This window comes from Hippocampus zosterae, chromosome 11 (genome assembly GCF_025434085.1).
Source record: "Hippocampus zosterae strain Florida chromosome 11, ASM2543408v3, whole genome shotgun sequence".
NCBI classification, from domain to species: Eukaryota; Metazoa; Chordata; class Actinopteri; order Syngnathiformes; family Syngnathidae; genus Hippocampus; species Hippocampus zosterae.
The window spans coordinates 14,060,009-14,073,772 of record NC_067461.1 but is presented as its reverse complement, the minus strand read 5'-3'; the positions used below and the strand labels follow the sequence as shown (position 1 = coordinate 14,073,772).

Here is a 13,764-nt window from a genome sequence, read left to right as displayed (position 1 = left end):
TTTGTATAAAACCTGAGTGGTGAATCACAAGGTCTGCATTGCAGGTCCAGTACAGAGGACTGCCTGGTGCTCATCTGCTGTGGCCTGTATGACCTTCTGAGGGGTGTCCTACTACTGCTGCCAGATCTCATGCTTGAGGAGGTGATGGACAAACTGATCCAGCCTGAGGCCCTAATTGTCCTGGTCAACCATTCATCGCCCCTCATCCAGCAAGGCGTCATGAAGGTTGGCCCCGTTTTCATTTGCTTGGCCACAGTCAGTTCTGATTTTGCGTTTGATTAGTTTATCGCTGACTCCTAATGGTATTTCACCGCTCTTTTGTAGCTGCTAGATGCATACTTCGGCAGAGCCAACAAGGAGCAGAAGGAGAAATTCCTCAAGAATCACGGTTTCTCCTTGCTGGCCAACCAGCTGTACATCCACCAGGGCAGCCAGGGGCTAATCGAGTGCTTCCTCGAGATGCTTTTTGGGCGGCCCGTGGGCCTGGAGGAAGAGTATGTTCATCTGCAAGTATATAATGTGCTAATGTCCTGACATGACAAATCACCTGCTGTTTAAACTAATGCATCTTTTTTAACTGAATAATTGTCTAGTCTGGATCTGGAGGAACTGGAAACAATCTCTCCTTTCACAAAGCGTTGCATCATCCCAGTGTTGGGTCTGATTGAGAACTCCCTGTGTGAAAACTCCTTGGTGCACAACATCCTCTGCATGCTCCTGCAGCTCCTCAACGCCTGCCCCAAGCTGGCAGACATTCTGCTCGATCACGGGCTGCTCTATGTGCTCTTTAACACCCTCTCCACCCTCAATGGCATGGAGACCTGGTACGCCGCCCTAGAACAATGAATCCCTTCCTGAAATCCAATTGTTATTTAATAAGCATTGTTCTTAGTCTGCCAAGTATGAGCCATGATTTGAATCGTTCGTTTTCGCTCTGTCACATAATTGATATTTTTTTCTCGCAGCATTCCCCTGAATGATTACAAGCTCCTCATGTGCGACATTCAGCAGCTGTTAGTAGCTGTAACGATCCATTCCTGCAGCTCTTCGGGGTCCCAGTACTTCCGCATCATTGAAGACCTGATTACTTTGCTCGGTTACATGCAGACCAGCAAGATGCGCCGAACACAGGGTAAGGACTGGATTCTTAAAATGCAAAGCACATGCGGAATTCATCAGTGTGCCGTGTACCGTTTGTGCATCTGCTACACAACAAAACAGGGCTCATTATCTACAACTACAGAGTGGAACATCAGTCCTCCATTTGTAATAGCTTTCATTTCAAACATCCATCCATTATCTGAACCGCTTTATCCTCATCTAGGTATGCTAGAAACTATCCCAGCTGACTTCGGGCATTAGACAGGGCACACCCTGAACTGGTTGCCAGCCAATCGCAGTAGTTTTCAGTTCTATTCAAATTATTCTATTCCTTTTCATGTATCATTTTTTTCCAATGTTGTCGAAGTGTTTAATCAATCGATGGCTGCGGAGGCTTTTTTGGAAACTATGACCCGTTTATGTTGACTTAAAATTGCACAATTGTTGCTCACATTGTCATCTGTCTGTCACAGTGCTGATTTTTTTTCCGCTTACTTTGGTTGTAGAGATGGCAGTTGCTTTGCAGTTTCGTGTCCTTCAGTCAGCTATTGAGTTCATAAAGACGACAGCCAATCAGGCACCTCAAAAGCTGAGCAGCTCCCACAATGCGCCGAGCTCTCCGCATCACACCATTTATCAGAAACGAAAGAGCATTGCAGGTGAGTGTGTCAGACTGGAGCCACATTAGGAATGTGGCAACCTCCCGCCCATTTTTTTGGGGTTTTGTTGTTCCTCCATGTCTCGGTCAAAGTCCCGACCATGTGTTTTATTTTTACATATCTCAACTCTTTTCTGTTCAACGATCCTCTCCTCATCCCAATTTGAAGGTTCCATTGCCTTGAAAGACTCCATTATCCCTCGCATCCCCAGGCAGCACTACTGCTCCTACGGCCAGATCCCCTTGCCCTCTCCCTTCAGCTTCCTGTCCCAGGACTCCCCCCTCCCCTCCCCCACTGGGGCTCCATCCTACATGCTCCACTGTGATGCAGGTAGCTGTAGGACTCCGGTCCACAGCAGAGAACATCGTCCCAGACTTGGGACATGTTTCCAAATGTTGCAGTGAGCTCAATCTCTATTCTCTGCAACTCACTTGGGGGTTTTAATCTGCCCAGTACCCTCCATTCGCTACTGGTGCTTTGTTTGTGTGTGCATGTTTATAATAAATGAATGCTTAACTAAATCAGTGTTGAGCATTCCTGCACAGATGGTATTTTGATCACTCAGTCTTCATGCTTTTCTGTGTGTGCAGTGATTTTTGACATTTTCTCCGCACCTAAATGGCGCATGTGTGCATTTATTTTTGAAGTCTCAGATTTGCGCTTTCTCAGTTGAGCTCTCACATCATACTTACAGGCCGACGACGCTTCTCACTAGCCCAGACAGACTCTTTGCTGATGCGGATGCGCTCCGTAGCCAGTGACGAGCTCAACCAGATGATGCAGAGGAGGATGAGCCAGGAGAATCCGATTCGTGCTAGTGAGACGGAGTTTGTGCAGCGGCTGCAGAGGCTGGTTGTCCTTGCTGTCAACAGACTCATTTATCATGGTCGTATGAAACATTATTTTTAAGATGCATGCTCTTCTCCAAGGTTGATTGATATGCTTCAATGACGGTGTTATATTTTCAAGTGCCGTAAAGTGCTTTAAGTTTGGATGCAGGGGCTTACATTTATTTAATTAGTTACTAATATTGTTCACTCATTCAGTACCAGTCAATTCTGGATCAAGTCTGAAAAGACGTTTTAGAACGTCTTTGGGAGTGAATGAGTTAAGTTTCGTTCAACCTTTTTTCTTTGCCTCAAAATGGAAACTTTAACCTTTAACTTTAAAATCTTTAACCAAAGAATGTCTTTTTGAAGACATAGAAGAGGGATTTATGCTAAATTAGAAAATCGCAGCATCACAAAAATGTGTTTTTAGTGCCCGGCAAACTATTTTTTATTTTTGAGAACGTCTTAATATAATTTTGAAGATTCACAAGTATTTCAGTACCACAGTTCTTGGATGCTGTAAAAGTGTTTCACTTCTTTACACTCCATAATAATGGGACTTTTTGTCTAATCCGCTTGCTTTTTTTTCCGTTTTAGATGTCAGTCAGGATTTGTTTGACCTGCTGAACATTCCAGACTCCCCAGACCAACAGCCCTTCACACCAGACCTGGGAGACCATTCCCATGAAGAGGGCAGCTCTTCATCTACCCCACACTCACCTACTCCGTTCACACTGCCACCTGCAAGCAAAAAGAGTTTGCAGAAAGACATTCTCAAACTCATGATGGATGGGATCAAAATCAGCCTGGTAAGCTCTAAAACACATTCTCTGTGATCTTTTTATGGCTATGTGAGATTAATTGTGATAGCCGCATGTGGATTCTCAGGGCAGTACTGGTCGAGGAGGAGCTCCACATCAGCAATGGCGGAGGATCCTATGGTCGTGTCGGGACACCTTACGGGTTCAAATAGGTCGCCTGTTGGTGCACACACTGAGTCCAGCTCGTCCCCTGTCCGACAGGAAGGAAGCATTGGAATTTGTTTTTGACCCAAGACATTTGGACATCCTAAAGGAAAGCCTAAGCCCTGGTCTAGAGGTATTTGGAATTGTCTTTTTTGTTGCCTTTATTTTCGTTATCAACTGTACCTGTCATAGAAAATCATGTTAAGGTTCTCGTCATTCACTAGACCGAGATTAGGTACATGTATACTGTACCTTGCTCTGTCTGATAAGAGTGTAAATAGCAGCATGGTGCACTGGCTCTTAACACGTGTACATCACATTGCATGTTCTTTATCCTCTCCTCTGATATTGCTGACTTGGCAATATGTCGGTCAACTGCAAGCAGGTCGTGGCTTCCCCACATCATATGTGACCCATATGCAAATTTATTTGTCTTTCATAGCACGGACCCAAGTTGTCACTGTACCTTTATGAAATAATGCATGACCACAAGGACAGCCTCACTAAAGATGAGCAGAATTCTGTGGGCATATTCATGACCTCGCTCAAGCTTTGTGGTCACCGCTGTATCCCACCCAACACTCCACACAAGCAGGACCTCCTCAAGGCCATTAAAGAGGTAGGCCTTTGGGCACCAGTCATGCACGCTTGTCTTATCTTAATAAACGTATGCCAAAAATGCAAGTTGTGACTTGTTTACTCATAATCTTCTTCAATCAGGAAAAATTCAAGTACGAAGCAGAGGAGAATACAAGCAAAGCAGCGTGGGAAAAGAAAATGACCAATACTCAAAAGAAGTGAGTAGAGTGCAAATAAAATATTTGAACAATACTGGAGTGACTCTTCTAAGCGATTTTCTTTCCTTTGCAGTCTCATCCAGAGGCTAGACGGAAAGTCTAAAGACATCTCAAAGATCGCGGCTGACATCACGCAAAATGTGTCTCTGCGACAAGGCATGGAGAGAAAGAAAGTCATCCAACACATCAGAGGCCTCTACAAGACAGACCTGAGTGCCAGCCGGCACTGGCAGGAGCTTGTGCAGCAACTCACGCATGACCGGTGGGCACAATCTCTGACTGGGAAATTGTGCTATTTATCTGTACCAGGTGGCTCGAAAAAAAAAGTTCAATAGCAATGAAGTAAAACGGCCCAAAGAGTCCTCTCAAGGCAGGAATTTTGACATGGTGATTCGGCTACCAATTTCTCCCCAAAATAGACGAAGATATAACAGTACATTTCATCACAAAAACTACAAGTTTTCCCCTTCACCGTGGGCCAAATGATCAACCAGCACATCTGGAAAGACAGTTTGCTGCCTCGAGTATGTGAGAAGAGCTTCACCGTGACGACACACCTTCTCGCAACACTCTGAGCATCCAACAGTTCCTGGCCGAGTAGAACATCGACATGTACTAACAACCTCCCTAATTAACCGACCTGGTACTGTGTGGTTGTTTCCCCGTTTCCCCATTGTAAAGTGGTCACTGAGACGACCTGTTTCGAAAGTGTGGATGACATCAAGATGGATTTGAAGTACATCTTTTGGAACACTGGGGCCCTGTCATTTTTTGGACACACCTCACATTTTGACGTCAATGATTCTTTTTGGGTCTGTTCCAGTGCGGTTTGGTATGACCAGTCATCCTACCCTACGTCCTGGCAGTTGGACCCAACTGAAGGGCCAAACCGTGAGCGGCGACGACTGCAAAGATGCTACCTCACCATCCCAAATAAATATTTGCTCAAAGACAGACGTAAGCCTGAAGGTGAAAACCTCAAACGCGTTTTAAATCTGTTGAAGTTCTTTTAAGGTTGTCAGGGATCTCATTCTGACCCATTTGCCTGCTTTAGATGCAGTGCAGCCACCGCTGTCATTCCTCTTTGAGGATAACACACACTCCTCTTTCTCCTCCACTGTGAAAGACAAAGCCACGAGCGAAGCCATCAGGTACAGTCTGCTTTCCGTCCACTGAGTTTCATAACAGGATGATCTGAGGAGTACAATTAAATATCTAATTAGATGTTTTGCTTCATGACATTGCATCGCTGCTTTATTCAGATGCTGTTTTGAGAAGAAATCTTAAATTTTTTTATTTTTTTTTAAACTCTCAGGTTTACCAGGCGCTGCATGAGTGTGGCCCCCTCGAGAGAGACAGCAGGGGAGCTGCTTCTCGGTAAGACAGTGTCCAGAGGTAACGCACTGAAGAATGCGTGTGGTCTCTGCTCACACTCGGGAGGGTTGGTCGTCGTTTCACATTCTTCTGTTGCAACTTACTGGCCTTGTGCTATCTTACAGGGAAGTCTGGAATGTACTTTGTCGAGGACAACGCTGCAGACGCTCACGACGGCCAGGTAAGGCTGTGCGCAGCAGCCGTCTGTGAGCCTATAACAGATGGCATTAGCAATGCGTCTTTGAAGAGCCATGTTAGGAGTTGGGAATTCAAAAGTAACACGAACGGCAGTCGAAGGTGCTTTCTTTGCTCGTGCGCAGTCATGTCAACATTCTTAATAACGTTTGGTGATATTTTACCCACACAATGTTAGGATTGCATTGCGTTTGATCCTTGTCAGTGCGTTTTCTCTGCACGTACATTTTGGGACACCGCTTGCATTTTAAAGTTATTCTACTCAGTCTGCGTTACTGGTGTGTCTCAATAAATTTAAGTGTCGTCGAAAACCTGTTTCAGTAGTTCAATACCAAAAAGTGAATCTCATATAATCCAACGTTTCACTTCACATAGATTGAAATACTACATTTTTGTAAGTAATAATTATGGCTAACGAAAACCCGAAATTCAATATGTCAAGAAATTGGAGCATTCAAAGTCGAAAGTTGAAATTGTGAAATGTATTGACCAGGTGTTTGAATTCTATCTGCTATGCATTGGACTTTTTTAACTGAATGTTTAAAATTCACCCATTCCTGAGCCGTCAGCTTACCATGGGGGAGGGATTTTACATAGAACTGGGGTTTTTTTTGGCTTTTTTTTTTTTTTTTAACGGGACCGTGGAATTGACCTCAAAAATAAGGTAGAAGTACAGTAGTGTTAAAATTCAGAGGTAGTCATGTTGGGGGGGAAATACTACTCCAAAAGTTATTCGGAAAGTAACTTTCCCAACACTGTTGAATAGAGCCTTCACGGGGAGACAGAGGCGCCATCTTTCTCTTGGACCTATGAGGAGATCAAAGAGGTGCACAAGCGATGGTGGCAGCTGAGAGACAACGCTGTGGAGATATTCCTCACCAACGGTCGAACACTGCTCTTAGCTTTTGATAACAACAAGGTAATGGCCAATTGATTTGTTGTTACATTCCCTCAAAGCATAAACTATCCCGACAAATGTGATGAAGCCACCCTTTCATTCATTTTCTGCCGCGCTTGTTGCCAGCCAATTGCAGGGCACATATAAACAAGCAACCATTTACACTGATGTTCACACCTTTGCGAAATATAGTTTTAAGTTAAAACATGCATGTTTATGTAACCTCTCGGTCAATGTCTGATGAAAGCAGTGGACAAAAATGCGTACGGTCAGAAAAATAAAACATGCGGCAAACAAATCCATGTTTTTAGAGGGCCTCGGAATCCTCATTCCCTGCTCAACTTCTAAAAAGATCAACTTTTGAACTGCAAAGCCACCACGAAAATCAGCTGTGAAAGCACAAGGCCACGGCTGACCAAGTTCTAACTTCACGATCAGACTATTTACATACATTGGAAAGTGTTTTCTCCATTGGTGGATAGTTTAATAGGTAAAGTGATTAAACCACTCAGGCGTAAAATTGGTCTTGCATCTAGCGTGTCAAGACTGTGGTCCTAAAGGAACCAAATATTTTATTAGTGGGCACTGGTGGTTAGCACGTCCGCCTCAGAGTTTGGAGGTTCACGATTTGCTTGGTTGGATTTTTTTCAGCGCACTACAGCTTGGTTTCACATGTCAAAAACGGGCATGTTGGGTTCCTTGAAGACTTAATTGATCCATAATTGTGAATGGTTGTTTGTTTGGTGCATATTTGTCAGAATTCAGCTCGTCTCTCACAAAAATACAGCTGGGACAGGCTCCAGTTTACATCTAATGAGGAAAAAGCAGCGTAGCAAAGATTCTACTGTATCAGTCGTTGGTGATGCATTATGTCACTTTGCCCTTTGGATTTTTCCTCTCCAAAGTTTCGTGACGACGTGTATCACAACATCCTCACGTCTGATTTGCCCAACCTGCTGGAGCACGGCAATATCACAGCACTCACGCAGCTGTGGGGCTCGGGGCAGATCTCCAACTTCGAGTATCTTACGCATCTCAACAAGCACGCGGGCCGCTCTTTCAATGACCTCATGCAGTACCCGGTGTTCCCTTTTATCCTGCGGGACTATACCAGTGAGACGCTGGATCTGCAGGACCCCAACATCTACAGGTCAGCGGCGTCTTTGCTTGCGCTTTGGTAGGGCGATATCGACATGTACTGGTGTTCTTACTGTTCATCTATAATTGGGAGTATATAGCACCCTGGCTATTTCGACGGAAATGTACTGTTATAGAATGTCAGTGTTTCATGAGAAGACCTTTAGAGAAAAGCATCTTGCAATTTCAGTTGTCAACATTCAAAATTAACCTTATTATTGGTGGGAGAGTACAAAATATTCTTTCAATTTCTGAGGCTTGTGTAATTTGGTGTTACTGAACCCCGGCCGTTTAATGTAAGGGGATAAAAGGTTTAATAGCAAATAGCATGCATTTGCTATGCAAGAAAGGCCTGTTACAAGGGTCCGTTGATTGTTTTTGAAATTGCCACTGTATATTCTGAACTATGTATTATACTTTTTATGAACTGAAAAATCTATGATGGTTTTATTTAATAATGTTCTCAGTACATTCTTTCCAGTGACCTTTCATCCTTTGCAAACAACCTGCGGAAAGATAAAACTTTTAAAATATTTAAACATTGAGATGTCTCAAACTTGTCATAAAAAAAAGATATGATGAACTCAAAGCTCAAATATTAAACTTTGTGAATAAATGAATACATATTTACAAAATTCTAGCCTTTGTTCTTGTTTAGTTTACAATTTCCCACGTGTAGTCATAGAATATTTAGAAATGTCTCCTGAGCCTCTGCCGCTTTGATTGTTGTTTAGAATTCAGCGCAGTGCTCCTGGAAAGGAAATTGCTTCTCTTGCTGGTGTGGACCAATATTTTTCAGCAACTTTGAAATGCGTGAACAAGACATAATAATAAGAATTTGAAAGGAAGACAATGTAAATAAAACATCTAAATCAAAGTTTAAGACATTATTCGTGAACTTTTTCAATACAGGCCTTATCCAATGTTTTGAACTGAGTAGATTAAGATTTGAGGACATGACTCCTCAGTCCTTTACCATGCTATTGTGTGTCAATTTCTACCCACTACATGTACATTAAAAAAAATACTAAAATACATTTTGTGATGAACACTAACTTGTTGCTTTGTGTTGCCACCATTCAGGAATTTGAGCAAGCCAATCGCCGTCCAGTCAAAGGAGAAAGAAGATCGCTACGTGGACAATTTCAGAGTTAAGACCTGTCCCGTGTTCATCACATCATTTGGTTTTTTTCATGCTCAGTTTTGTTTGGGGGGGAAAAAAACTGGTTTTTTTGTTTCTTTTGTTCTCCTCATGTAGTATTTGGAAGAGGAGTACAGGAAAGGCATTCGGGAGGATGACCCCATGCCTCCCGTTCAGCCTTACCACTACGGCTCTCACTATTCCAACAGCGGCACCGTTCTGCACTTCATGGTCCGAATGCCGCCTTTTACCAAGATGTTTCTCGCCTACCAGGGTGAGTCACTGCTTTTAGCCTTGTCGCCAAGGATTTGCATCTTTTACAGCATGTGGAGTTGAAACTAGCCCCGTAAGTCTTCATGGTTCTTAAATAGCAACTTAATTTTTTGAATCTCACCCAGTGGTCTTGGTAACGCACTCATTCAAGTGGGCGCTATTGCAGCCATGAAAGGTGATTTTGTCCATTATATTTGTCCTTCATTTCATCTTTTACTTTCTCATGTACCGGTAATTCCCTTTTTTATTCATCCGATCTCTCTTGTGATCCTAAGAGATGTCCTGATGTGACTGCAAATGTATTCAACAAGGTCATGAAAGAGCGCCGTTCCAATCACCGAATTGAGTTTGTAATTAGATTGTCTTTGTTTTGAATCAGATCAGAGCTTTGATATTCCAGACCGGACGTTTCACTCCATGAACACCACGTGGCGTCTCTCGTCCTACGAGTCCATGACTGATGTGAAGGAGCTTATCCCGGAATTCTTCTATCTCCCAGAATTTCTGGTCAACAGAGAGGGTCATAATCATCACGTTATTTTTTATAAGCTGTAAATCGTCTTTCCTCAACATCTTTCTCAAAGCATGTTGTTTTCCTGAACAGGTTTTGACTTTGGGGTTCGTCAAAACAGCGAGCGGGTAAACCATGTGAATTTGCCTCCCTGGGCCCGGAACGACCCGCGTCTCTTCATCCTGATTCACCGTCAGGCGCTGGAGTCGGATCAGGTTTCCCAGACGCTTTGTCAGTGGATTGATCTGGTGTTTGGACTCAAGCAGAAAGGAAAAGCTGCAGTCCAAGCTATCAACGTCTTCCACCCAGCTGTGAGGATGCCTCCTTACATTGAATTGAAAATATCAGGACAGATGCTTACACCAGTTTCCTATTAACTTCCATAGACCTACTTTGGAATGGATGTTTCAGCGGTAGAAGACCCAGTTCAGAGAAGAGCGTTAGAAACCATGATCAAGACGTACGGACAGACTCCCAGGCAGCTTTTCAACGCCTCCCACATCAGTAGGGCCGGCCCCAAACTCATGATGGAGGGTGAGCTCCCGGCCGCCATGGGACTCCTGGTTCAGCTGGCCTTTAGAGAAACCAGAGAGCAAGCCAAGGAGATCACCTGTCCGGTAAGAGCCTGCCATGGATTGATTCATGAAAGTTTTATCAAGGCAGCCGATTGTCTGTCTCACGGTCAAAAGTTCGGGATGTCTGCTTGGAACTTTCTGTGAGGGGTGTGCATGTATTCCCGAGCTAGTGTGAATCGCTCCCAGTAATCACTTTTTCTCCCGCATCACCTCATGATATTTACCGGTATGTGTTTATACAGTGTGTGTGTGTGTGTGTGTTTTTTTTAAATATATGTATACACACAGACAGACACACACACACACACACATATTGCATTTATTTATTTATTTATTTTGGGGGGGAAGATTTTAAAGCATAGTTGGAATAGCATAAACTAGGGCTGAGTCGAGAAAGGAATGCAGGCCATATACATCCTTCTTTGTTGCTTATTCCTGGCCACCAAAAATTAACATTTTCAAGTTCTGTGATATCTACAACTTAAACATTCATTTATTCATTCATTTTCCAATCCGCTTATCTTCGCAAAGGTCGCGGGAACTTAAACATTCTTTCCCTGAAATTAGTTAATTAAAATGTATTCATTATTCGTTCATAAAATAACTGCTTAATTGATTGAAACAATTACACATTTTATATTTATTTCAAAGATGGTAAATTATACTTCGCAAACATTTTGTTACAAAATGTTATAATCTGAGATGCAAGTAAACCTTTCTAGATGTCATTTTAGCACCGATTCCGCCTTTGTCCTCATTTTTTTTCTCTAGTACACCAGGTTTTCTGAGTAATAATAATGACAACAATAACATAATATGCAATATAGTGATATGTTTCGTGATATGGTGGAATTATTTCTATAGCATCATAGCTCTAAATTACAACCCATGGTAAAATCTTTTGTAGCTTGAATTTATAAACAAAAAAGTAAAATATCTGAAAGACCTTGTGTGCTTGAAATGGTTTAAGTCAGCGTAAAAAAATATGATAGGGACACATAGAGTCATCTCTGATTAAAGATTCAATCTTACCATTGTTATGATAATTGCAATAAAATAAATGTGAATATTGGATGGATGTAGGTTATTCCGAGCAACACGCTCTTTTTGTCCCACAGAGCCCACTGCCATGGATCAAAGGTCTGAAGTGGGGTGAATATGTGGGGTCTCCCAGTGCTCCTGATCCGGTAGTATGCTTTAGCCAGCCTCATGGTGAGAGGTTTGGATCGCTGCTGGCTCTGCCTACGCGCGCTATCTGCGGCTTGTCGCGCAAATTCTGCCTCCTGATGATTTACAGCAAGGAGCAGGGTAGGCAGACGCACGCCTGGCACACAGTAGGGCTTATCCCTACATCCGGCTGATTCAACACCTTGTGTACTGCGCAGGAGTTCGCAGCATGCACAGCACAGACATCCAGTGGTCGGCCATTTTGAGTTGGGGCTATGCCGATAACATACTGCGGCTGAAGAGCAAACAGAGTGAACCACCCATCAACTTCATTCAGTGCTCCCCGCTGCATCAGGTGATCATTAGAGAACAATTGCGCCTTGGCCATTGTCCAGTCAGGTGCCTCATTTCCTCCATCTCACGGCCCGTACACCTCCAGGTGACCAGCTGCGCTTGGGTGCCCGATGGCTGCCAGCTATTTACGGGAAGCAAGTGTGGAGTCATCACCGCCTACAGCAACCGCTTCACAAGCGCCACGGTAGGTATCCATGGCGACGTCTCCCTCTAAGCCCTCCGCCTCCACATTACAACATCACAGGCGCCCCTCCTCTTCATCTTTCTCTTCTTTTTGGCGCCGTGCGGCGCTCATACGCTCAGTCTCATTAGTCACATCACAGTTGCCCTTAAAACACGTTTCCAGAGCCTACAAGTGGAATTAAAGGGTTCAAACATGGATTCTTGTTTCCCCCTCTTTCTGATTTGTCGTTTGAAGACACTCCATGCCATCGGTGGGCAAATTATGGCCCGGGGGACATATGCGGCCATCTCAATTTTTTTTAATCCAGCCAATAGAGTAGGGGTGTCAAACTCGTTTTTATCGCAGGCCACATTGTAGTTACGGTTTGCCTTGGAGGGCAGTTATAAATTTCGGGAAACCATATAAATGTTTAATAACCTCCACATATTACATGCACAGCGCATAACAAATTGATGGATAACTAATTTAAAATCAGAAGTCAGGAATAATGACTGTTATTTTGGATTACATGTGACAATTTGAAATTTTGGTTCAGACTTTAGCAAGCATCATGGAACTTGACATGCTTGATTTGCTTTCGCAGGCCACATAAAATGATGTGGCCGGTCAGATCTGGCCCCCGGGCCTTGACTTTGACACCTTTGCAATAGAGCATTGACATTACCAAGAGTCTTTTAAGATTTGTTGCATGAATTTAGGTGGGGGGTCCTCTAAAATGGGTAGTTGAAAAGCATTTTATGTGTAATATGCCCAATGTAAGCCCTGATTTTCTCGAATGTGTCTCTGTCGCTGAGCAGTCGGAGATGGAGGTGGAGTCTCAGGTTCACCTGTATGGACACACGGGGGAAGTCACCAGCCTTTTTGTTTGTAAACCTTACAGCATCCTCATCAGCGTCAGTACAGACGGTACCTGCATCCTCTGGGATCTCAACAGGTCAGCATGGTGCTGATCGAGGCCTAGGCATGCCTCTTTAGTTGTATGCGTGTGACAATTCAGATCGTGTTTCCTTGTGTTCTGTTCCAGGCTCTGTTACGTGCAAAGCCTCACTGGCCATAAAAGCCCAGTGACGGCTGTTTCTGCCAGTGAGACCACAGGTGACATTGCTACAGTTTGTGACTCCGGTGAGGCATCAAATAGTGAGCTTCCACAGGTTGGCCAATTGAAGCTGGGTCCTTTTAGAACCACTATCTGGTTTGAGATACAGAGGATCATCACGCTGCTATGGAGTTCTCTTTCTACGGCAGCGACGCAACTTGAAGTCACTGTCACAGTTTGCTTTTTTTTTCCCCCGTAAAAGTAATGTTCTCTCTGCTGCTTGTGTGTGTTCAGTGGGCGGAGGGAGTGACCTTCGCCTGTGGACCGTTAACGGAGACCTTGTCGGTCACGTGCACTGCAGAGAGATCATTTGCTCCGTAGCGTTCTCCAATCAGCCGGAGGGTGTATCGGTCAACGTCATTGCTGGCGGGCTAGAAAATGGCGTTGTCAGGTGAGGCTTCTTTAGATTTTCTTTAGGTTTCTTTAGAATGTGTTTCATATTGTACAGACACGACCCCACTCACGAATATGTGAACATTCGGCCCTGCAAACACAGTCTTGTTAGTT

At 43.8% G+C, this 13,764-nt stretch overlaps 1 protein-coding gene across 7 annotated transcripts in view; it reads left to right on the top strand.

Moving 5' to 3' along the window:
- Window positions 1-13,764, top strand: part of lyst (lysosomal trafficking regulator) — a 51,748-nt gene that overhangs the window by 35,619 nt on the left and 2,365 nt on the right. For 6 of the 7 annotated variants that reach the window (XM_052081319.1, XM_052081318.1, XM_052081316.1 and 3 more), the window contains 28 exons: window positions 45-225; window positions 325-494; window positions 594-824; window positions 966-1,132; window positions 1,608-1,760; window positions 2,455-2,646; window positions 3,188-3,399; window positions 3,479-3,688; window positions 3,998-4,174; window positions 4,276-4,352; window positions 4,426-4,614; window positions 5,176-5,321; window positions 5,407-5,503; window positions 5,668-5,729; window positions 5,852-5,907; window positions 6,688-6,840; window positions 7,725-7,969; window positions 9,040-9,106; window positions 9,215-9,371; window positions 9,750-9,890; window positions 9,975-10,192; window positions 10,268-10,498; window positions 11,575-11,764; window positions 11,842-11,978; window positions 12,063-12,161; window positions 12,959-13,095; window positions 13,186-13,283; window positions 13,492-13,648. In XM_052081319.1, coding sequence (XP_051937279.1) covers window positions 45-225; window positions 325-494; window positions 594-824; window positions 966-1,132; window positions 1,608-1,760; window positions 2,455-2,646; window positions 3,188-3,399; window positions 3,479-3,688; window positions 3,998-4,174; window positions 4,276-4,352; window positions 4,426-4,614; window positions 5,176-5,321; window positions 5,407-5,503; window positions 5,668-5,729; window positions 5,852-5,907; window positions 6,688-6,840; window positions 7,725-7,969; window positions 9,040-9,106; window positions 9,215-9,371; window positions 9,750-9,890; window positions 9,975-10,192; window positions 10,268-10,498; window positions 11,575-11,764; window positions 11,842-11,978; window positions 12,063-12,161; window positions 12,959-13,095; window positions 13,186-13,283; window positions 13,492-13,648 — 4,350 coding nt within the window. The remainder of the gene's footprint in view (window positions 1-44; window positions 226-324; window positions 495-593; window positions 825-965; window positions 1,133-1,607; window positions 1,761-2,454; window positions 2,647-3,187; window positions 3,400-3,478; window positions 3,689-3,997; window positions 4,175-4,275; window positions 4,353-4,425; window positions 4,615-5,175; window positions 5,322-5,406; window positions 5,504-5,667; window positions 5,730-5,851; window positions 5,908-6,687; window positions 6,841-7,724; window positions 7,970-9,039; window positions 9,107-9,214; window positions 9,372-9,749; window positions 9,891-9,974; window positions 10,193-10,267; window positions 10,499-11,574; window positions 11,765-11,841; window positions 11,979-12,062; window positions 12,162-12,958; window positions 13,096-13,185; window positions 13,284-13,491; window positions 13,649-13,764) is intronic. The other variant, XM_052081317.1, reaches the window with a different exon arrangement.